Here is a 25,057-nt window from a genome sequence, read left to right on the forward strand (position 1 = left end):
TCTTTCCTGCCTATGCAGGGGGTCGGACTCAATGATCTATTGAGGTCCCTTCCGACCCTAACATCTATGAATCTATAAGGTTCTTCCTTGCTTTTTGTTTCTTTTCCATTATATTAATTGTAGAGTTGTGATGAAACCCTGCCAGAAAGGGAATTAATTCACATAAATTTCCTTTTAGTTTTAAACTATCAAATGAAATGTTGGCTTAGAGACCCAGTATTTTGCTTCTCCATTGTCATGGTAGTTAAACATTTTTCGAGGGTGCTTGTGAGCATGAGCGAAAGTATGTCAAAGGGGTGGGGGAGAGATCTTTATAGCTGGAGTGTTTGGGGGTTTTTCTGTGTTTTTTCTAATCACGCTGCCTTACAAACTTGTTATTACATATGGCGGATATGTTGGATATGTTCAGAAGCCATTCTTGTTGAAGAGTAACTGAGATGGTGCATGCCTTTTTTATTTATTTATTTGTTTATTTGGGGGTTTTTTTGTTTTGTTTTAAGCTTCAGCAATCCTTTCAAATTTTGTACCTTATTCTCTTCTACTTAGGCTGGCTTGGGCAAATGCATACTACGTTTTTTTTAAGTAAGAGTCAGAGGGAGTGATTGCAACAGAATCTTTACCGTGGCTGTGGAAAAAAAGATGATTAGCCCACCTCACCCTTCAAGAGTGGTCACTCTGGCTGCTTGTTGTTTATAGTTCCAACTGTAAGGTATCTGAGTAAAAGATTAACATGGAGCATATCTCCATCCTCTAGGGATAAATTGCAGCAAGTGTTAAAAGTTTAAGATGTTTAAACAGAGATTACACTTATAGGGAAAACGTGCTTTCAAAGTTCAAACTGTCCACGGGATTACTTTATTGCATGCTTCCTTATTTGTTGAGAGATGAAGAAAATCCATATATTTATGTCCTTTAGTGCTAAAGATTAGAATGAGCAACTGCTCAGTTTGAGCAATGCACTTCTGAAGTCATTATAATTATCATAGAATTTTAAAAAGTGCTTCTTGTTAACATGGTTGATTTAGCTGTCCTACATTATAAAAGAATTTCCGTTGTATCCAGGCTTATCAGTACTTCAGTCTAAAAACTAAAATCTACTCTCAAGTTATTTGAGTGATTTCCTTGTGGTTTTTGAAGTAGCACTTAAAAGAGCAAAGTTCATTACCGACTGCCGTTGACCAAAAGTGGTTTGACATAAGTGTACAATCAGCAGTGATTACTTTCTATTAATATCAACATTTAACTTTTGCTATTGGTATAATGCTGTTACATTTCCAAAACCATGTAGCCTGAATAATGTGATTGAAACCATGATCTGGAAAGGAAAACAGTAGCCCCTTGACATCTTAGTCCTCAACACCTCTGTCATAATCTTTCCCGTGCCAGGAAAATAACACCAGCAAAATGAGCCTCAGATGGGGCTTGGCCGCTCATTGTGGATATATTTATAGTTCCTGGTATCAAGATAATGTTTACAATATTTATCTGTCATCTAACATGCCTGGGTGCATTTTGTTGGGGTATGTGTATCTAGTCAGTCCGTGAAGATCTGCAGAAATTGCTGACTAACCAGTGATGATCTGGCTTTATTAGAGTGGGCTGTGTAATTCATTGATTGTCCTTAAGAAATAAGATTGCTGCCAGACTCCTGCCACAGACTCAAGGGGAAACCACATCTGTGGAAGAAAACTTGGCTTTTGTTTTCTCCCTGCTATGCTTCCTACCCTCCCCTCCCCTCCCAACTCCATCACCCCTTCTCTGTCAGGTCCTTGACTGTGTACATACATGTGAGCTACCATCCTGCATCTTTTTGTTCATCATGTAGTCCTCCCTCCTCTGATTTATATCACCCATGCTTGAACTGGGATGTGAGCATGACTCGGGAAAGGTCTTAAATTTCAGAGATTAAAGATTCTCCCATTATCTATGCTCAGCTCCTTGTTCTAGTCCAAGAAGAAAGGAAAGGAATATTCTGGAAAAGTAGCCCCAAATGGGGCACGGTGTTATTGGTCATGGGCTGGTACAGGACATACCTTAATAGGCCTGTGCTAAGGCACTGCTGTTTAGATTAAGACCTATAGTGATCTAGCTACGAGTCCCTGCCTAGATTAGACGTGCTTTTTTTTTTTCCTAGGAGACTCTATAATCATCAGGGATCCAGGTTTTCAGTTTCACACAGAAAAACAGAGAAAACCATGGATTTTACATTTTAGCAGAGAAACCCGTGGATTTTCTGCTTTTGCAAAGAGCTTTGCAGGTGGGCAGAGTTCCAGCCTGTAAGAGCTGATTGCAAAAAGGGCAGAAAACCCACAACCCTGCCCGGATGGGGAGGGAGAAGAGAAAAGGGCGGGGCCTGAGGCTCTTAATTACCCACGGCTTGGCTCGGACTCGCGTACCTTCCTGGAGCCTGTGAGGTAACTGGGGCTTGCAGGGGGCCAGAGGGTTCTGGGTCAAGGCTGGGGGGCAACAGCAGGACTGGGTGGGAAACTGACGGTGGGGGGGAAAGCTGACTGGGGGCTGAGGGAGTGGGAAGGTATTAGAGAAAGACATGGAGTGGCTGTCCAGCTGGCAGTACGTGGACCGTGAGCTGTGTGGTATCAGCCTGAGTGAGCACCACACCTCCATGTGCGGCTTCTCTGAAAGGCTGATAGCGTGCCACTCTGGTCCACACACCGCCAGCCGAGTGGGTAATTCTGCGTGAAGCTGGCTGGGGGCTGAGGAGTGGGGAGGTGTTGGAGAAAGCTGCACATGGATTGCCTGCCGAGCTGGCAGCGCATGCACCCAGAGTAGCATGCTATTGGCCCTTCAGGGAAGCTGCACACGGTGCATACCCTCCCTGCCCCTACCCCCAACACAGATTGAGGGGTGCAGGTCCCCTTTGCCCCCGGGAATGTGCACTGCCACTGGGAGCCAGCCACGCCCCTGCCCAAGCCCGCAGCAGGTGGGAAGCTGACTACATGCTCCTGCTGCTGCAACAGCCACTGCCTTCTGCTGGGGGCAGGGAACTGTGGACTTCGATTCCTGGCCCCATAGCCCTGGCACCTGGGGGCCTCCTCTGGCAGGACTGGGAGGCAGGGGCTGTGGGTGGGGGGCAAGGGGGGCACCAGTAGGGCTGGGGGGCTGTTGTGGGGGGAATGAGGGGCACAAGCAGGACTGGGGGGACCTTTAATTTTTTAATCATGAATTTTGGGGGTTTTATCAGAGTATTTGTGTTGCTTGTTTTTATCGGGGAAAACCAGGATCCCTGATAATCAGCCTTAGGGTGCTCTGCTTTGTATTAAGCTCCCATATTCTGGAGAGCTACACCATTTATCAATTTACTTAATGTTTTTAAATTACATGTTTCCCCTGAAATTGTATTGCATTTTTCATGACTAGTGCATCCCTCATTTCATTTTCTGTGAGATGTTCAGTGAGAATTTTCATGAACAATTTAAACTTGTTTGATTCAAATTAGTAATTTGGCATTCCAATTACAGGTAGTCCTTGAACTTACAACACCGTTGGTTCCTGGAAACCATGTTTTAAGTCAAAACGTAATTTGGAACCAATTTTCGCACAGGAAACAAGGTTATAAATGGGGGATTGGTTCCTAAACGAAGGTCTGGTACCCTATTTGCACCAAAAATTACCCAGAATTTTATACTCAATTATAGATGAGTAATATAGCTACATTTAATGTATTTATATTGTAAATAGCAATCATATTGATTTGGAAGGACTTCTTGAGGTGACTTTGCTGGACTTTTTGAAGGGCTCTTTGCTGGAGTCTTCTCAGGAGTCCTGGCTGCAGGTTTTTCTGGAATCTAGTCTGCTTTCTTAAAGAAAGTATCCAAGCAAGTTTGGACAGATGTTCTCCTCTTTTGCTTGTCAGTTTCTCTGTAGCAGCTGTACGTGTTGGATATGTCCCTATTCACTGATGCACTGTGTTCAATGTTGGGGTCATGTTCCTCAACCTGGACATGACAGCTTCCAAATGCTGAAATGCCTCAGCCAACACTTCTGTTGTCAAGACTTTACAAGAAGGACTCTCTTCAACAGTGGGTGCATCTTCTTCCTCTGCCACTTTTTGCTGTTCATCATAAAAACTCCTAGCCTTTTCCTGAATAATGCCTAAACTCACAGGAGCACAGGGTTTATCTTGATCCTCCAGCCAAATGATTAAGAGCCCATAGCCCCTGGAGTGAAGCCACGGCTTATCTGGCTGCTTCCCCGCTGCTTCCCCTGCAGTGGGGCTGGCAGTGCCCAGCTGCATTCCGGGGGATATGGTTGGCCACAGGAGAAGTTGTGGCTCATCCAGCTGCTCCCCTCGTGGCAAGGCAGACAGTGCTGAGCTATGCTCTGGTGGTGCTGTGAGCAGGGGCTATGGGTAGTTGCGGGAGAACTTGCAGCTTGTCTGGCTGCTCCCCTGCTGCTTCACCCGTGGCAAGGTGGAAGGCACTGGGAGCGGGGGCTCTGCCCTGCTGCTGCTTGTCCAGCCAGGGTGTGGGGCGAAGGCATTGTGCTGCCTCGGACAAGTGATGTGCAGCAGTGGAGCTGGTTTAGCTTCCCCATGCCTCCCAGACAAGCTGTGGTTTTGGTCTGCCCTGGCAAGTGGTGTGCCCTGGATCTGCTTGGAGCAGCGTGGGCTGGGGTTGCTCTGGGTGGGCAGTGGAGGCTATAGGGAATTTTAAGATAGCTGCAGCCCCCACCCTGCACAGACCCAGGGGCACATGCCCCCACCATGCCCTGCAGCTGCTGCTGCTCGACAGGGTGAAACCATGGGTCATCGAGGAGGTGCAGGGAGTCCAAGGCAGCACAGTGCCTCTACCCTGTGCCTTCCCATCCCAGCTGGACAAGCGGCAGCAGGGCAGAGCCCTCTCTCCCAGCATCTTCCGCCCGGAGCGAGCCAAGCCTGCATCATGCGCACCCCTGTCCCAGGTGGGCAAGCAGTGGCAGGGCAGAGCCCCCGCTCTCAGCTCCTTCTGCCTGGCTTGCAGCTCTGGCCCTGGCTGCCCCATGTAGATCTGGGGCACATGCTCCCTCCCATGCCCTCCCAGCCCTGTGGCACACAGCAGCGGGAGTCACCCCATCCCTTACCCACACCCCCCTCACCCCAGCTGGGCAGCGCTTGCCCCAGTCCCAGCCCCAACCACAATCCTTCCCTCACTGCAGAGGCATCGATCTGCCTCCCCATGCCTCTTCCTTCCCTTCTTTCCCCTCCCCACCCACAACATACTTACCAGCTGGACACCTGCGTTGGAATGTCAAAACGGTGTCAATTTACAAATGTTGTAAGTGCTGTTTGACGTAACTCGAAACATCGTAAGTTGAGGTCTGCCTGTATATGCTTTTTATTTAAATTTTAATACCTTGGACTGATTAAAAATAATTCATAACCACAATGGCTATTCTCTACTTTGAAGAGGGTTTGGTATTAACTCAATAGTTTCATAGAGTCAATTTGGTTAGTTGTAAAGCATAAAGGTCCTTGTGTTTGTTGCATTTAAATCTAGTTTTAATGTCACATTTGTATGAAAACTACAGGACACCTGGATTTTCTCTCATTCCATCTTTTCTCCTCCAACTTGCAGAGTTTGAGCTTATGTAGAAATGGAACCTGACAGGTAATAAAATTAAAGATGACAGCTCAGCAAATATAGTCTGAATTTATAGACTGAAATTTAAAATAGGACTCTAGCAAGCAAATGCCCTATAGGGGAAGCTAGAATTGGAGTAACTTCTGAAATATTAAAGAATTAAAATATATGCTGCAAGCTGTAATTTAAAGAACGTGAAGTCTCATCTTTAATGCTTTAATGGACATAAAGAATAATCTTTGTAAAACTGCAATCTAAATAGTGAGGAAGCCTGATCCCATTGCACTAGCTTGTGTTAGTAAACCTTTTCTTAAACCTTCAAAATGGCTATTGTTTTTAGCAAGAATGTTCTATGAAAGTTACCAAACATTTAATTTTAGTTTTCAATTTGCTCTTTAAAATATATTGTACTTTCATTTCAAGGATTACAGTGTAGGCTAATATGTAACTTAACAAGTGCAGATCTCTCTCTCTCTCTCTCTCTCTCTCTCTCTCTCTCTCAAAAATATATGTGCACAGTAAAGCACAGCTATAATGCAACTGCTCAATGTGGAAATATATTTATATCTATCTATATTTATATATGTATGGATAGAAATATATCTCCATATTGAACGGTTGTATTATAGCCGTGCTTTACTGTGCCAAAATAATGGAGGTAGTAGTTAGTGAAATGAAGAAAAGCAATAGGTTTAGACAGAACCAGGGCATACAAGGTCCCAGGGCCCCAGGGAGAAATAGTGCAGCTATTCAAATCTACTCCGGTACTGAATGCTACAAAACGACGGGCGTGTACAAAATTTGGATCCATTTTTGTGTAACCATAAAAATAGCCAGACTTATTCTTTTGATATGGTTTTGCAAGTTGTTAAGGTCCTAAAGCATAATATTTTCTCCTAATACTATAAAATGTGAATTTCAGTGAGGACTCTGGGTGTAAGCCTTGCATTTCTTAAATAAAATTAGTGGTTTCAGCTTCTGGAACCCTGAAAAAACTTTAGGCCAGGACAATTACTGTCTTAAAGTCATTTTGTAATGAGTTGGCAAAGAGTAATCAAACAAAGCATTTTAATATTTTTTGCATTGGCTTCATGATCTTATATTAATAGTTAATATCATTAACAAGGTTGTAATATCAGAATACTGCAGTGTGCTTATTTTTCTTATTTCCCGTCGCTTCAAAACAGAATTTCCACACCATTCTTCTATCGGTGAAAGATGAGGGAGTTTTTCTTCCACTCAAATTCAGGGCTGCAAGAGCTTAACAGAACCACTGAATATAAGAAAGGTCTTGTTGGACTTATTCAAAGAATACAAAACTGCCTATTACTGTTTTAGAATGGGTAAAATACTTAAAAGGAAACAATTTAGAGTTTAGGCTTTTTCCCTTTCAGAGTTCAGGTTATAAGCCTTGCAGGAGTTACAAAACCGTGTTAAGCCAGTTTTGATATATGGAACTTCCCATAGTGAATTAAGGATAAAATGTCTCCTCTTTTATTCTACGTTTCTTTGCTCAACACTTGTGTGACTCCTTCCTTTTCTGAGCCTTTAATTGTGGAGTGACAGAGCCTATTATGTACTGATATATTTGCATAGATACAGCCACTTACTTTTTAAAGTTACATTTTAAAATATAAACCTATATTTAGGAAAGCTCATGCTGAAAGTCAGATGCCTTAGCTGCAGAAACTGAGCCGTACACCTACGGTTAATCACAGGACCGTGAGTATCGTACGTCTCAGAGTATGTTGATTTGCAAAAAAAGGAGGATATTTGTGGAAGGAATGATTTGGATAATGATTCTTTTGATCTTCAGGGAGGTGTGTGAATTTAGGATGGGGAGAGAGAGACAAGTAATTTCTAGGGGGTGTTTTGGGTTTTTTTGGGTTTTTTAAATCTAAGGGAGCCTTGGGCCCTTTTTATCACCAGACATTTAATTTCTCTGAAATGTTCCAGTCTCAACACAAGCTAAAAGTATTCACAAATGAGGGTATACTCGTCTGTCAGACCATGCTAGTGTATGAATTCACTCTTTGATGTATTTGATGCTAGTGTATGAATTAACTCTATAGCTTTAGAATTAATGACTCCTTGTTCATCTTAGAACAGTTATCTTTTTACTTTAAAAGTCTCAGTTTCTTGTAGCGAAGTGTTTTTTACTTAATTTGCAGCATTCTCATTTATTAAATGGAAATTCAGCTTCTTGTAGTTCTTTCCCAAAAATTTTACATTTGCACTGTATCAACACTAAAACCCCTTCACTAGAAAAGAATGAGAGTTTGGGTTTATATTGAAGTAGAACACTCAAAAGAATTTCTAGGCAGGGGTGGATCCAGGGCACCCCACCCTTTCAGTTGACCACACTGGGGACTTTTTTTTAAGTTTTGTGAAGCAAGTAAGAATCCTTCCCTCCCTTCCTTTCTAAGCTCATCACACACCTGGCAGTTGTACACGCATATGCGCCACAGCGCCGGGCGCTTTTAAAAGTGCCCCGTGTTGCGGTACGTGCATTTGTATAAATGGCAAAATACACGTCAGTGCGGAGAAAATGGCAGTGGTGTGCTTTTGAGCTAAAACACATTGAATGGTTTTTAGTTCAAAAGCGTACCAACACCTTTTTCTGCACTCTGACATGCATTTCGCTGTTTATACAAATGCATGGGACACAGCACCAGAAATCCAACATGCTGAATTTCTGGTGCATTGAAGCAGAGAAAGGTACATGTATAAATGCCCACCTATCCTCTCCTCCTCCACTGCTGCTGTTTCTGGCTACCTTGAAGATGGGGATGAGGGGGGAGCTCTAGAGCAGGGGTGGGCAAAATGCAGCCTGCCAAGCCATTCTCTCTGGCCCACGGGGCCCCTAAAAAATTTAGAAAATTAATATTTTTCTGCCGCTGGCTGCCTGTCATGTGGCCCTCAATGACTTGCCAAAACTCAGTAGGTGGCCCTCCACCCAAAATAATTGCCTGCCACTGCTCTAGAGCCAGGCTAGAGGAGCAGCAAATGGGTTCTTTCTCCCTGCCCTGCCCTGCCCTCCAGTGTTTCCTTCCAGTCTGGGGACAGGCACTGGGCAATGGCATACCTATATTGAGGCAACAGGGGCAACTGCCCCAGGCACCAAATGAGGGCATGGGGAGAAGAGCAGAAGAAAACAGCTTTTGCTGCAGCTGAGCAATTGCATTTGCGATTGCAGCAATGGGAAGTTGTTGCTCCCCTTGTGTGTGGTAGCCACCCCAAGTGCCTATCTGTTTCATTACTCTGCAGGTGTGAGGGGAAGGGTACCCACCTGCTGCCACTGTTGTCTCTGGCTAAGCCTGGCTCCATGTGCTACCCAGTTGGAGCAGGGCTAAAACTGCTCTGCCCCCTCTCTCCCCCTGCCCTCTGCCCTTCTCCCAAGTCAGCTGGGGACATTAGCGGCAGCAGAGGGGAGGGGACATGCTGCTCTGCATGGAGGGGAGAGGAGAGAAGATGCTTACCTACTTTAGGAACTTAAGAAAAGTCCCCACTGCTGCTCCTGTGAGGTGGTTTGCCTGCCCACGTGGGTTGGAGGGAGGCTGTGAGTGGGGGTGCAGCTGTCCCTGTTGCACAGGTTGCTGTTCCTGCACTCCCCCCTCCCCCCCCCCCCCTTTACAAAATTCTGGATATACCCATGCCTCTAGGCATGCTGGGTGGGGTCCTGTCAGGGCACACAGCTTTAGCTTCACTCTGTTCCCTTTGAACTGAACAGCTCTTGTTGACTCCAGTGGGTGAAGAGCTAGACCGGTACTGAACACTTCTGAAAATCCCACCCTCTAAATAGGCTGTAATTATTCACACATGATTAAACTAAAGAAAAAATGGATTGTGCTAGCTAGAGGGTTATACTAGGAATTCTGTGCACTAGAAACATAATGAATGCTTTATACATATAAGAGGCCCTGTCTTTGAACCTACACCTCACTGATTCATTGCATAATGAGCATACAAGTAGTGACACAGTATTAAAGTACAATTCCCTTAAAGTGAATGTAACCTTTGTGTATAAAAGGGCAAAACAGGATGGTAAGGAGAATTTTGTGTAGGAAAAGAATGAGAGTTCTGTTCACTTTGCACAATCTACCACTATCATTGGATATGAATAGTACCATATTTGCCAGTATTTTTATAGGCAAGATTTTTTAGTTTGATTCTGCTGGCAATACCTGCATCAGAAGTGCTGTGTATCTGGAGGCTGAAAGTAATGTCAGACATTCAGTCTCCTCTGTTTTCCAGGTGTGAAGCCCTCCTTTTAAATTCCCTGAAAGCTAGTGATTTGTGAAACCCAATAGGGGAGGTGAGTTGGTAATTGAAGCAGAACTAATTGTTACAAGTACTTTGCCATACTTCTTGAAAGACAGATGAGTCATTTTCCACATGCATAAGTACTACTAATATTTATGATAGGAGTTTAATATGGGGAAACTATGTGATGGCAAAGCTAATCCTAAGCAATACTTAATGCTGATAATGTTAAACAGATAATTTTTTTGAAGTCTGCTGGAAAGGATTGACTGCCAGAACAAAAGAAGCCTGAAGTTAGTTTATGATATAATCTTTTATTTGTGAACATGATTCATGGCTCTGTTGGGAAGATCAAGAACATTTTTAATACTCTTATTCTCTGAGATCTGTCACTCGAAAAATGTACAGTAATAATGCATGTAAAAGTATCCAGTACTATTGATAATACAGCTATGGATATAATCACAGATGGTTGGAATAATGTTCCTGTCATATGTAATATTGATTAAAACCCGCTTTCAAAACTTGCTCCAGTGAATGTATAGCTTGTAGTGGAGTCTCCTATAGAATTGTTGTAATTGAACATTTAATTAAAATTTTAGGAATAGTTTCATTTTGTTTTAAAATGGATAGGAAAAGAATGGAAAGAATAATTTTTACTTGTTACTTTGTTTATTTGAAGCAATCAAATGTTCCAGCCTACTTCATGGTCTCAAAAGGCCATGTTGAATTCTTCAAGTAAAACTTATTCGAGATTTTAAAAATGTTTATAAATGTCCAGTTTTTAATCCATACTTTTACTTAATGGAGGCATGTAAACTTATTGTATCAATTACTTTTGTTTTCCTGCAGGCGTTTAGATGCTAATCATATTACCACAGTCCCAGAAGACAGTTTTGAGGGGCTAGTGCAGCTACGTCATCTATGGTTGGATGACAACAGCTTGACAGAAGTGCCCATTCGTCCACTCAGCAATCTCCCCTCTCTGCAAGCGTTAACTCTGGCCCTCAACAAAATAATGCACATCCCTGACTTTGCATTTACAAACCTTTCAAGCCTGGTTGTTCTGTGAGTAGCTTTTCATTTCCCAGTTTAGTTTGATCCTTCTAAGATGTGGATTTGATTTAGCTAAGATTGCAATTAGAAGTATGTTCTCTTTTGTTTCAGTTCAGATGACTAATAATAGTTTGTATCCCTGAAACATTGCAGGCTGGAAAAAATTAACATCCAAACTAGAAAACTTGCTAACAGAAAGTCATAAGGGCCCTAGCTTGGAGATAGCTTGATTGTTTTGTCTGGTATATCACTTGAACTAATTCTGAAAAGTTGACAATTAAAGGAAGGCATCAGAGGTGTTAGAGATGGACATATCTGCTGCCTGTAGACGTGCCAGGAGGCTGCTCCAACATGCTGTAATTACAGCTCATCGGAGCAGACTTGATTAATCAAGTTGTCTGGAGTGTGCTGATTGGCATACTCCAGCCAGCCTCTGCATCTTGTGCATCAGCATCCCTGCGCTTCAAAATGGCAGCGGGGTCACTTTAACTAAATCTTGTTTGACAGCCTTTAGTTGAAGTGTCCCCACCACCATTTTGAAACACGGGGATGCTGATATATGAAACACTGCAGCACTTTAGAGCAGCTCTCAGTGTGGGCAGAGCTGCTGCAGATGCACAGGGCGAGCGGCACTGGCATAGGTGGGGCTTGGGGGGCTATAACCACCCCCCTGAGACCTGGTGTCGCTGTTCGCCCTGCGCAGTCCGTGGCAGCTCTGCCCGCTCTGCTCCTGCCAGCAGTGCAACACACCCACCAGGAAGAGGCTTGCATTCCCAGGACAACATCACAGGGGTTGCTGCCCTATCAAGGTCCCTCCCCTCTCGCAGCTCCAGTGGCAGGGGCAGGGATGTGATCAGAGGTCAGCCGGCATGACCCCCCTAGTCGAAGCGGGCAGGGAGGGGGTTTAATTCTCCCTCCCTCTGGCATCTGGCAGAGGGGGCTTATTCTGCCACTAACCCTGTACAGGGATGGATTGGTGAAGGCAGTGGTTGGGGCTAGCAGACCCCAGCTGCAATCCCCCAGGGGCAGAGGGGGAATAAACCCCCTCCCTAGCCCCTTTGCCTCAGGGGGCCATGCCAGCCATGTCTCTGCCCCTGCAGCAGCAATGGGGCAGCACTGGGCAGACCCTGGCTTGGGTCTGTACTAGCGGGACAGGGAGGGGGGAATTAACCCCCCTCCCTGGCCAGTTCACTTGAGGTTACTGCCAGGGCTGGCCATGCCCCCTGCCACTCCATCGGCGATGTGGGGGGGAAATGCCTGATGGGCTGCTATACCCTGGCCAGGCAGATCCCAGCTGGGGTCCTGGGGGGAGAGGAAGGGACGGGAATAAACCCCCTTCCTGCCCCCTTTGTCTTAGGGGACCATGCTGGGTGGTGCCTGGTCACACCCCCACTCGTGCCCTGCAGCAGTGAGGGCAGGGGGACCCTGACATAGGCTGCTGTGCCCCAGCCAGGCAGACCCCAGCAGGAGTCCATGCTCCTGGGACAGGGGATGGAAGGGGGATCCCCATCTCTATTCGCTTCACTTTAAACCCCCATCTCCATTTGCTGCTGCTAGGGCTGCTCACGCCCCTGCCGCTGGAGCAGCGAGTGGAGAAAGGCCTGGCAGGGGCTGCTGGCTAGGGAGCAGAGGGGCAGGGCCAGCCCTGCTCCAGTAGAGCAGAGAGCACAGCCCAGCCCAGAGCTGCAGAGCATAGTGGGATGCTGGGGGACTCTGGTTTAACTTAAATCAGGAAGCGGGTTGGGACAGAAGTTCCATCAACTTGTTTGACCTCAGTCAGTTAAGTCTGATTCTGCATTCAACCAAGTTTATCTTAAACTGGTTTTGGCCATTTTGAAACTGGTTTATATACACTGAACTTAAGTTCTGTTACAGGTTTAAACCAATATCTGATCACTTAAACCAGTTTATGTGCAACCTCTGTCCCTAGACTTGAAGTCCTCAAGGAATTGTCAAAAGTGCTAACACATTTTTAAAGGTTCAAAGCACCAACATTTTTTTCCAGTATACCTTTCCCATACCAGACTAAAGCAGCTTTTGTCTAGTTGTAAGGCAAGGGTGGCCAGCCTGGGGCACGGGTGTCACCAGTGGCATAGGCAGCCTTTGTGGGGCATGTGGCAGATGAGGGAAGGGATGGGTAGCAGAGCAGCAGAAGGGGGCAGAAAGCAAAGGAGCAAATTGGGCAGGGAGCACAGGGCTGGAGCAGAAAGCAGAGCAGCATACTAGGCAGGAGAAGGGGATTGGGATGACACTTGAAGAGGGTAGTGGTACACCTGCCAAAAAGTTGGCTGTCACAGTTGTAAGGCATGCACTTGTGTACAGTATAGTGGGATGTTTTTGGAAACCATTGTTTTAATATTAAATATATATTAATTTTGTAATGTACAAAACTCTTTAAATACTGATTTTGTTGACTCCTTTAGGCATCTTCATAACAATAAAATAAAAACGATAGGAAAACACTGTTTTGATGGATTAGACAACCTAGAAACATTGTAAGTATGCTTTTAATGTTAATTTATTTGGAATGTATTGTATAAGGTTGATCTTGGTGGGGAAAAAGGACTGAGAAGAGAAAGTGTTTTTCATCAAAGTGGTTTTTTATGAAGATGCCTGTACTAAAGCCCCACTAGAGATTTATGAATCTCTAGTGAGCAGTATTTCATTAACAAATACGTTGGTATGTTTAAAGGGAATGCAAAAAATAGAATCCTAGCCTCCTTGATGTTAGTGACAACTCCCATTTGCAAGCAGGTTCAAGAGGTAGTGGAGCTCTGTACTCTGAAACAGAGCTGTCCAACTTCCAAGTAGCCAAGGACTGCATACCCTACTAGAGTGTTCAGTGAGGGCTGCACACTGAGTGGACTTTACCAAGCTGATCCATGGGCCCCCAGGCCATGCAGATGCCACTGCCAACAGTATTCTCCTCCCACCTTCCTGCCATCACTGCACAGCATGCCCATACAATGGCTAAAGTGCATAGCTTTGTTGTATGGATATGCCAAGCAGCTTAACATGAGTTCACTGTGTGGCTGACCCTACTACCTAAACACATAAAGCATGTCTTAATTGAAGTATATCTGTGTAAAATAAAAAATATTTCCTAATGTTGTTCTGGTGTATCATTCAGGGATTTAAATTATAACAACATGGTAGAGTTCCCTGAAGCTATCAAAGCACTTCCAAGCCTAAAGGAATTGTGAGTATTACTGTGTCTTTCTTTCACCTATTTTCCTTATTCTTTACCATAAAAAATGGCAATAAAACCTACTAGGTTTGGCAATATCTTGCCTGTCTCATTACCCAGTAATCTAAAACGGATTAAGTTTTATACTAAAAAAAAATACTCCCATTACAGGAAAACATAAATAGGAGCTAGGGAGAGAGCCTGTTGAAAATTATTTTAGTGGTCCAGAGTTAAACAATTTATTCAGGGTAGCCATTCACATAGATCTTAATCATCAGCTACTTCTGGCCATAAGCAAAATTAAGTATTCATTTTTTTTTCTTTTTTCTTAAAAGCATATATGCTCAGATTTAGACAAAATAGCTTTCTTCCTGAAACTATTTATATTTTAACTGAAATACTATAGGCAAAGATCTGATCCTTCAAACTTAGTCATGTATTAGGTCCTTATTTATTTCAGTGCAACTGTTTGCTTACAGGATCAGACTTACGAGTTTGAGTTGCATAAGCAGGAAGAAAATGACAAGTGACTGAATGTAATGCTGATATATCTTAAGTTTTTGGTTTTCTCTTTGCTAATTGCTTTTTAGAGGATTTCACAGTAATTACATTTCCATAATCCCTGATGGTGCATTTGTGGGAAACCCCTTGCTTAGAACAATGTGAGTATTTTTTTATATATATGTGTATGCGTGTATTTCTTAATCTAATTATTAGACAGTGGTTGTGTGAACTACTAGAATACTGAAACCTTTCTTTAATTCCCCAGACATTTGTATGACAATCCTTTGTCCTTTGTGGGGAACTCAGCATTTCAGAATTTATCAGATCTGCATTCTTTGTAAGTACTGTCTTAATTTATACAAGAATACTGAATGTGAAATAGTATGGCTGTGGCCCTAATAATGGACATGACTGATTGGCTCTTATTTTATGTAGAATTTTTATCTTCAGCTGGTTGTAATGGATTTGAAATTCTGTGGATTTTTTTTAACTGTTCAATGGCTCCAGTAAGCAGGCAATGTAATGTTGTTATCCCAGTTAAATTTCATAAAACAACTAATCTGAAGTCAAGTGCCCAGACTCTTACTCAGGCAAACTTTTACTGGGTCCAGTGATGCCTATATGTTTTTTAATATGGATGCGTGTTAGGGGTACATTTGTAGGGAAGTATACAGGTTAAACACAAGAGTCTGGGAGTTTTGAGTGAATAATGACTAAGTGAAAACAATAAGGCCTCCGAGGTTTGAGCTACAGTCAGAGTCAAAAGATTTTATATCATATTCAGAATGTATCTATATCCTTGTGGTACTTGCAGAAGGAAAGATCCCACTTGGATGCTGTTCCCAGCCTTTCCTAATCAAAAATTTAAAAATGTCATCATATAAACAAATGATGATACCATCTTCCTGGTGACATTATTTGTTCAGGTGAAAGGTATTTTATGTTCTGCTAGGCTGTATTAGCTACAAATGTGAATTTTGGACAATGCTGGAGCTCCTGCTTTCTCATCGCTGCTTTTTTAGTTTTTTACAAAGGGAGCTACTTCAGCTCATTTTAATATATGTTTAAAATTCAGCACTGGCCTAATTTATTGAAATGGAACAGTCCTGAGAGAGAGAACTCGGTGCCATCTGCAGAAAATTTGTGTACTAGCAGTGTGTTGAATTCTGAGCCTGTTTAGCAGAATGACAAATGCACTGAGCTCACAAACCTCAAACTTTGATACCAATTGATTAAAGAGAATTGAACTTTCAGGTGTATTCAGAAAGTCCCCTTTTATCTTGTATACTAGTGAATTGCCTGTCAAGAATGACAGGGGGGATGGGCAGGGAGAAGCTTGCTAACCCTAACCTGCCCCCCCATCTCCCGGTGCCACCACCGCCTCCCAGGAGCAGGAGTGGGGAAGCCTGCCACTCCATCCCCCTCCACCAGCACCCTGCATTGCCACCGCCTCCAGGGAGCAGGGCTGGGGTACGGGGCACTGCTTCCCCCCCCCCACTCCGTCCCTTCCATCCTGCTGTCCCCATCGCAGTGCCGCCACCTCCTGTCCATAACTCTTGGAGCACTTGGATTGTTTGTTTCAGTAACCAAACAGAGTGCTCCAAGAGCGTTATGGACAGACGGACTAAGCCCTTTATTATATTAGAATAAGCAAAATTAATTGAGCCTGCCTCTAACTTTCTAATGAAAACTTATCATTCATAACAGGATTGCATTTTTTTTAGCTTTCATAATATACAGTTAATATTTCTGGGTTTTTTTAGGGTCATTCGGGGTGCCAGCATGGTACAGTGGTTTCCAAATTTGACAGGAACCATTAATCTGGAGAGCTTGTAAGTATCTTTTATAAAGATCTGCTAATAAATTAGTTTTTTGTTCTGTTCCTTTGGGGCGTGGGAGGGGAGAAGCTTAATCTTAGAACTTCCAGTGGTAGAAGCATAGTTTAGCAGATAGTCCTAGAAGCAAGAACATCTGGTTCTATCCCTGCCTATCTGTTAACTAATGATATGGCCTTAATTATTGTAACAGCTGAATGTTTCACAGTGTTTAAAGTAATTATCCTCAAAATATTCTTGTCAGGAGAGGGAATAATATTGTCCTCTAATATGAGGCCCAGGGAGCTGGGTGACTTGCCCAGAATTGTACAGAACATTTGTGGGTGTAGCTGAAAGATTGAACCTAGATCTCCTGGCTCTAAGCATCCAAACCATTGTACTAACCTTCCTCTCTTACTGAAAGGGTATCCTCTGTTGTGTTCTATGAACTATGTAAATATTCACACATGTATTTCCTTCTTATACAGGACCCTTACAGGCACCAAGATAAGCAGTATTCCTGTTAATCTTTGCCAAGAGCAAAAGCTGTTACGAACTCTGTAAGTAAACACTTCTCCAATTTTAATCACCAATAAAACATAAGTTGATAAAAAAATGTGGTACTCATTTTAAAAAATGACTTTGTGTGAATCTGTTGAGTTTAGTAGGCCTCAAAATTGTTCAAATATCTGGATCCTCTTTTGCTTGGCTGGTGTTGTGGCAAAGTGTTATGTTGATGGACAAGATATTGTGGTGCATTTATTGAAAGGGTTGTTTTTTCTGCACCTGTTGTACTGGAACTGTAAGTTGTTCTGGACATAATTCATAGAAGTTTTGAAGGCTAAAAAGTAACTGCATTCGAGCACTCCTATCTACTGTGGTAGTGATTGGAGGATGGAAGACACGAGACCAATGAGAAATAGAAATGGATTCAGAGAAGAAAACAGTAACTTGCATGAAAGAGAGACTAGAGAAGGTAAGAGTAAATGGTTGAGAGAGAGAGAGAGAGGGAAAATTTAGAAAATAAAAACATTCAAGGAAGACTTGGAGTATGGGGAATATTTTATTGGGCAACTGTCGATCCTCTGGATCATGGTGTATGTGTAAGAGGTCTAATCAGGTGCCTTATAAATTGGCTTCCAGCTGACAAGCCCAATTCAAGTGTGACACAGTTTGTTACCAGTTTCAGAGATCCATGTGTTTTATGAGTTGGAGTCCAAGTTTTATTTTAAGTTTTATTTTATTTTTTTTAGGATAGAAAATAAAACAGTACACAATTGCACACTTCCCTGTTGACATTTTGCTTTTGCATGATGCATTAATGGTGGTTCGGCAGTTTGAACCCCATTTTCTTGCTGTCTTGTCCACCAGAAAATTCTGAAAGCTTTCTGAGATTTGGGTGGGCAGAGAACACATTCTACCAAGATCAGAATTACCTTTGTCTTCCAGTTCAAAATTTTGTTGCTCTGGAAAACCTGGCTGATAAGCACTTTCCTTCTCGATTGCTCCAAATTAAGAGGATTTAAACAGTGGTTATGAACTGCCTGAACTATTGGGCTGCTTGCAAGGATCTCTTTATGGATTTATTTATGGTGGAGGTGGAGCAGATAATAATGCCCAGACATAAATCATCTAACACTTTCCATGATAAAACTCCAGCTTCAGTTCAGAATTTTGACAAACTATTTGTTTAAACCAATTTTTTTTCATGGTTGTTGTCTCTCTCTTTTTCTGGTAAGTTTGAGTGAAATCTCTTCGGCTGGTTCAGAAAGTAAGGAGAATAAAAAATAATGTTTCTTTTGACAGTGTTACATGAACAGAGAGTGTTTCTTTTATGTAAGGCACTGAGGGGCATTTGTACACATGCTTGTGCTACAGTGCTGGGCGCTTTTAAAAGGGCCCAGCGTTGCAGCGTATGCAGTTGTATAAGCAGCGAAATGCATGTCAGCGTGCAAAAAATGGCAGCAGTACACTTTTGAACTAAAGGTGTTTTAGCTCAAAAACGCAGTGCTGCCATTTTTGTTCACTGATGTGCATTTTGCCACTTATACAACTGAACACGATGCAGCACAGTGCGTGTTGGCTCACATGCAGAGCAGACTCAAGTCTGCTCTGACCTGTTGGATCTGCAGCGTATCATAGGACGGAAAGGTATGTGTATAAAGGCCCTATGTTAGTAACCATATTCTGATATCCGCTAGTTGTTGAGTACTTTGAATTAATTTGAAACTTTATTTTTTTTTTTTGGGGGCCCCCCCCCCCCCCGTCTCATTTATAACCAATGTGTATAATGGAACCAGTTAAGGTTACAGCAAGGACTATAACTGTTAATTGTCCATGCATGTGTTTTAAAATGTCCTCCATTTTCGTATAGAACTGTTGATGCAGGAGAGTTTGTCTCCTGATCTCTATTTACTTGATGGTTGCAGCAAATAACCTTTGAAGTCGAACACAGTTAATACAACCACACTGTTCCCGTTTTCTATTTTTAAGGGACTTGTCTTACAATAATATAAAGGAGGTTGTGAATTTTAAGGGCTGCAGTTCTTTGGAAGAAATGTAAGTAGAAATGTTTGATTTTATTTATGTATTTATTATTATAAATAATAACTGCTAAGTGTACTTAATTCAGATCTTCCAATAATTGGGTCTTTTGCTTAATGTTTGATAATGAGAACATTTCAGAGATTTATGCAGGCCAGAAAGGAATATTGTGATCATTTTGTCTGAATTGTAAATTACAAGCTAGAAAATTTTACCCCATCAAATTGACCTCACAGAGCCAAAGACTGAATTGTTCCTGTGCCACAGAAAGGATGCTTGTCATAGCAATATTGGCATACATATACATAAATGCTTGTTGCACTGGCCCTTATTCTTGGTATTCTCTCTCTCTCTCTCTTTCTCTCATCTGTGCTCCACATTCTTTAACTCACTGTCTATCCAGCATGTTTCTGTTAAAAGTCCTTTTTCTCTAGTTCTCACCACCCCCTCCAAGCACACAGTTCCATTCCTTAAATCCCTTTGTTATTTTTTTCTCTTTGCAACATCAGATTAAAGCTCCTCACGCTTGTTTTACAGGCTCTATATAGTCTCCCCCTGTTTAAGTGTCTGCTCTTATTTCCACTTGCACTGTTCCCAAGCCTCCTTCCCCTTATTGCTCCATGTATGTCACAGCCTGCTTTCTACTTTCCACTAGTATCCATTGCTTTCTACTAGTATCCATTGCTTTCTACTTTCCACTAGTATCCCATTATTCCTGGATCAGTTTCCTCCTCCTCCTCCTTGCCTGTCTGGATCCTAGTATTGTGCCCCATATAAACTGCTTTTGACATGTATCCAGACACTTTGCCTGCTTGTCTTCCTTGCCTCATTGTCTCTGCAGATCCTCTTGTCCAGTGATGTAAGATGTCAGGCATTGTAAAGTGTCTAAACAGTGTATGATACTACATAGGCATATATTTTTTTTTATTAAGGACACATTTACAATATTAATGCAAACAGTAAAAAAAAATAAAAAAAAAAATCTCCATCTCTTCCTTCCACCTCTGCTACTTGTCTGGATATTGTCAGAAACAGTCCAGGACAGAAGAAAGCAAAAAAAATGCACCTTCCCCATCTGTCTTCAGAGAGAGTGTGAATGTTTTACCCACCCGTAGACACTAAAGTCAAGAGGTACCTAGCACTCGGCAAACTTGATCTCCATTGGACTAAAAGGGCAGTGAGTTCTGGAGCTCTCCTGCTTTGTTTTAAAGTTCAGAATACAAAAGAATGTCAGTGCATGCTGCCTGTCAGGAGGATGCGTAAGAGGAGAATGAATTGTAAATAGAACCTGCCCATTAACTCTTGCATAATAAAGGGTCTCTTGATGCTCTCCTTTTCTATATTGCTATTTTAAGAAGTAAACGTTCACTTTTGGGTTGGAATTTGGCCTAAAACATCTCAGTCTTAAAGTGAATGAGTTTTTTGTCAATGGCATGGTCAATCTCAGTCACAGAGTAACATTTTTGGCTTGGAGATGGTTCAAGCCACACTTGTTAGCGTTCACCTCTGGCAAATGACTTGTGAATTAAGATTGGCCCTCAGGCTCCGTAGTGGGGCCAGAATTAACCTGTCCAGACAAAATGGTTACAGGCATCCTTGTTTAGTGGAGAGTATTTATTTAAATAGTAGTCCTGGAATGGAAGAATGCTCAGAAAAATCTTTCTTGATTGATGGTGTCAACTGGCCCTCTTCATGTATGATTATTGAGACTTGGTTGCATCTGAAGGAGAAGCCAGGGATAGCAGCAGAGAAAAATACACTTGTAGGTGATGAAAAAGCAAAGCCATGTCTCTCTGCCTAGTGGAAATCTGCCCATATGTAACAATTTTCCTCTACACATTTCAGTTCCTTACAGCATAATCAGATCTTTGAAATCAGGGAAGACACCTTCCAGGGACTAACTTCCCTCCGCATACTGTAAGTACATATTCTTATTTACTGAACATTACACAACATAGTTTATGATTCATAATGTCTGGGTTTGATGCTAATAAACTGTCTAGTTAGATGTGCGAGATCTCAAGGAAAAGGAAATTATGACCTATGAGAAGAGAACATTATTTCTATTACACATCAACTTTAGTCTCTCTTCATTCTGAATGGTGTGTTTATATATTTTATACTAAGTAAGTAAAAAATGTATACACAATATATTAAAAAAGAAAAAAGTTGTTTCCTGTTATTTCTGTAATTAATTATTTTAATCTAAAATCAACAGCAAAAATGTGTAACTAAAGTAAGGCAAATGTAGATCTCCCAGATGTTGCACATAAGTGTTGCCTTTGAATGCAAAATCATTAAAAAGTTTGAGGATAGTGAAAGTTGAAAATTTTGTTCCTTGGGAGATTTTTTTTTCCAGCTCCCCACTATTGCTTATAAAACTTTGTCTGGGGAAATACTCTCTGTTTTACTTGTGTGTGGCAGACTTATAAGATGAAACAACGTGTTAGTAAACACTGGCATTTAAAATGTGGTTCATAATACATAATCACACAACCTGTTGCAGTGGTAGTACACAAGAGTTCTAAAATGCAGAAATAAAGGAATCTCTGGACACTTGAAACTGAGAGGCACAGAAGGAATCCTCTTCAGCCTCTTGCCTGGAGATTAGGAATCCCTGAAGGTCTCTTGGTCTTTGGAACCACGGAGTTACTAGAGACCCAAGTTAACCCCCTGTTGTGATCCTTGGGTGAAGGGTCCACCATTGGTGGTGTAGCAATTTTGAAGCACCCCAGCATAGGGGAAGGGTGGAAGGGACAGTCACACACCTCTATTGTACTGAAGCACTTTGATTCTAAAGCTCTCTAAATTTGGAGCGCTTCAGATGTATGCCTGTCCACAGCCAGGAGTGTTAAGAGTATCAAATGTATTCCAAATGCCGCAGTTAATATTCTGACCTTTCAGCATGTGCTCAGCACCTGGGAAGACCAGGCTTTTTGATTGCTATTATGAATATGTAATTCCGTAAAGAACATTTCATGGTGATACTGAAAATAAATTATGTAAACTACTTGGCTTCCCTGCCAGAGGCACAATATGACTTCCCTCCTACAACATGGAGCTTTAAACAATGGCTAGTTAAAGTTTCAGTGACATCATTACTAACACAGTGACACATTTTTATTAATTGCAGTGATCTCAGTAAAAATCGCATCCATCAGGTTCACAAGGAGGCATTTACTACACTGGGTGCTCTAACTAACCTGTAAGTAGACCTTTTTTTGTGCAGTAATCCCTCTAGCACTAAACTGCTGGAATATTAATACTTTTCCACTTTAAACTGATATGGTTTGCATTTCATAACTGCCTGTCATCTCTTTGGATATCAAAACATCAAATACACATTACGCAAACACAACAGTTAAAAACTTGTATCTTGTACACGGCAGCTCTTGTATAAAATGCTGCATAACCGCAATTTGAGGAGACAGGCTATTGTCCAGATTCTAGAGTGGACCACTGCTCTATGGAATGTGCTATAGTATATTCAGATTTCCTATTATGTGTAATGCAATTTTAATATTCACCTTTCAGAGACCTCAGTTTCAATGAGCTGATTTCCATCCCGACTGAAGGCCTGAATGGATTAAATCAACTTAAGCTTGCAGGCAATTTTGAACTGAAAGAAGCACTGGCAGCAAAGGACTTTGCAAAGCTCCGGTATGTTGTTCAAACAATAGAGGAGGAGGAGGAGTATTAAGCCATGGAGTGTCCAAACTCACATTTAAAATGGCATTCAAATAGATGTACAGAATGATAAAATTAATCCAGTTGTACTGGAAGGTTATAAGTTATACTTATGTGCAGTATTAGTGTTTAGCACTTGTACCATAATGTTGCCCAGGCACCCCTTAAAGACCCTTCTGTGATAGGGTCACAGAAACCCCTGCATCTATCTTCCTGAAACTTGGCAGGCTTCATGCCCTCAGAGGGGGCTACCATCCTGGCAACTTTCACGTGCGTCAGGCAAGAAATGACAAAGTTATAGGCATTTTCATGATTCCCTATTATAGCCTATGGACAAAATGTCAAAATGCATCAAAACAAAAAAACAGTTTTGATGAAATGATACGGAACAGTGGGTTGAAATGAAAGGACGAAACAAAACACTGTCCCTTTGAAATGGTGAAATGGAAGTTGAAACGATGCTGTTTCACATAGCCCTAGTGGTTATCACAGGCAAAGGGAGCAGTGCAGGAAGGTAGAGGGGGATTAGAAACAGGGGACAGGGATCCAGACCAGCATCATTAGCCAGAGGGTTTGGAGCAGGCACTTATAACTATATGGAATCAGGGTGTGGGTGATAATCCAGCTAAGCCACAAGCCAGGAGGTGCCTGTCAGACAACAGGGGTCTGGAACCATGAGGGCTAGAGCAGGTGGCATGACAGTCTGGAAACGGCAGGGGTCTGGGCTGGAAACTGGAACCAGGAGGAGGGCCGGAACCAGGATAAAATCAGGAAGTGGGACCTAGAGCACAGGAAATCAACAAGCAGGACCAAGGCCACTAAGAACAAAGAGGTAGGACTAAGAAAACCAGGAGCAGGGAATCGGAAGCTCAGGGCTAGACAGGGAGATAGCTGTCTTGTTTGAGTAGCCTGTTGGGTACTGAAAGGGCTGCTGCTTAAAAGCAGGCAGCCCCACCCAGCAGGCAACTGGGTCCAGGTAGAGGAGTAGATGAGCCACTAGCAACCAGGCCAGCTTGGGTAACTAGGGCCAGTTGTAACAATTTGATTAGCCTGTTGCTTTGGCTCCTTACACTCTGGAGCAGAAAGAGAGGAGTGATGCATTTACACAGCACTGTCTGGGCTAATTACCTCTATTTCTCAACTGCACAGACTAACTACCTGCGGCACCATGCTAAGGTGTTGTATTGTTTCTACTGCTGAGCTAGCATGCCCAGAGCATCTTGGCATGTAGTGAGCATTTGAGGGGGTTAACCAAACCCTCACGTTGTCTGTTGTTGCAGCTTGCACACCACACCTGTGTGGCCCACTGGGCTAAATGATTCAGATTGAAAGCTTCAGACAGTGACCTCAATTAGGAAGGATTAAAGTACAGAGGCCCCCTATTTTGTGCATCTCCCATTTCTGGCCAAAAGAAAGATCCATACCACGAAACCTTGAATTATGCCATATAAACAAAATCAATGACGGTGATGACAGAGATGTGTGCTTAATATTGTGGTCATCTGGGAATTAACTTGTTTTTGCAGAGTTATTTTTCAGAAAGCTGCCTTAGTTTTCATTTTGGCGTGTACCGGTTATACCATAAACAGTAGCTACCACTTTGCTTTTCATAAGATGAATGTGTAGTGTAGAAATGCGCCAAACCCAAAGGAATTTTTCATTATAGTGACCCCAAACTGAAGGCTTATGCAAAATCACCTCATCTTTAGTTTTGATTTTGCAAATCCAAGAATATTCAGTCAGTTCTAGTATTGCAACGTACAAGCTCTCCAGCAGCTTTTTTCACTAGTCAGGTCTGAAATTGGTCTTGGCTAGTAAGTGTAACAAAAAGAAGTCTCTGTTGAATAGTTTGAGCGTGGAGATATGCCAATGCCACTTATTAAAAAATATAGACTCCAGCAGGTAATAGTGCTTGTTGTTTTGCTTGTTTCAGGTCCCTTTCTGTTCCATATGCATACCAGTGCTGTGCATTTTGGGGTTGTGACTCTTATTTGAACTCTAACACAGAAGAATCCAGCCACCAAGACCAAAGTGCAGCAATAGATCATGATAGAGGTGAGTGCTCCATTGGGTTGGAACAAGAGTTATAGGCCAGAGTAAACCAAATGTGTGGTAATGGTGTCATCCAACAAGCAGATTCAACTAGAAAAGAATTGGAAGACTTTTTTTGTGATACGTGAATCCTCTGCAAAAGGATTGGCAGTAAAGTTCAATTTCTCTTGCCAAACATGTGGAAATGGGCCTGCCCAAAAAAAATGTAGGCTTTTTTTCTGTTTCAGTTAGAAAATATTTCTTTACTCTCATTGTTCTACACTGTAATTGGTTCTCAATTTTTATTTTCCTTCTGGGACCCAAAGTCCATCAGTGGTACTTTGCCAAGATCCAGTCAAATCTTACAATCTGTTATGAGCCCAAAAGATTAT

General features: G+C 42.4%; 1 protein-coding gene across 3 annotated transcripts in view; it reads left to right on the forward strand.

The window, feature by feature from the left end:
- The window catches only part of LGR4 (leucine rich repeat containing G protein-coupled receptor 4), a 62,830-nt gene that overhangs the window by 31,773 nt on the left and 6,000 nt on the right, over window positions 1–25,057 (forward strand). For 2 of the 3 annotated variants that reach the window (XM_025200381.1, XM_025200383.1), the window contains 12 exons: window positions 10,695–10,910; window positions 13,322–13,393; window positions 14,029–14,097; window positions 14,676–14,747; window positions 14,855–14,926; window positions 16,353–16,421; window positions 16,892–16,963; window positions 18,897–18,962; window positions 20,793–20,864; window positions 22,081–22,152; window positions 22,482–22,607; window positions 24,568–24,689. In XM_025200381.1, the coding sequence (XP_025056166.1) occupies window positions 10,695–10,910; window positions 13,322–13,393; window positions 14,029–14,097; window positions 14,676–14,747; window positions 14,855–14,926; window positions 16,353–16,421; window positions 16,892–16,963; window positions 18,897–18,962; window positions 20,793–20,864; window positions 22,081–22,152; window positions 22,482–22,607; window positions 24,568–24,689 (1,100 nt within the window). The remainder of the gene's footprint in view (window positions 1–10,694; window positions 10,911–13,321; window positions 13,394–14,028; window positions 14,098–14,675; window positions 14,748–14,854; window positions 14,927–16,352; window positions 16,422–16,891; window positions 16,964–18,896; window positions 18,963–20,792; window positions 20,865–22,080; window positions 22,153–22,481; window positions 22,608–24,567; window positions 24,690–25,057) is intronic. The other variant, XM_025200382.1, reaches the window with a different exon arrangement.

This window comes from Alligator sinensis, unplaced genomic scaffold (assembly GCF_000455745.1).
Source record: "Alligator sinensis unplaced genomic scaffold, ASM45574v1 scaffold165_2, whole genome shotgun sequence".
NCBI classification, from domain to species: Eukaryota; Metazoa; Chordata; order Crocodylia; family Alligatoridae; genus Alligator; species Alligator sinensis.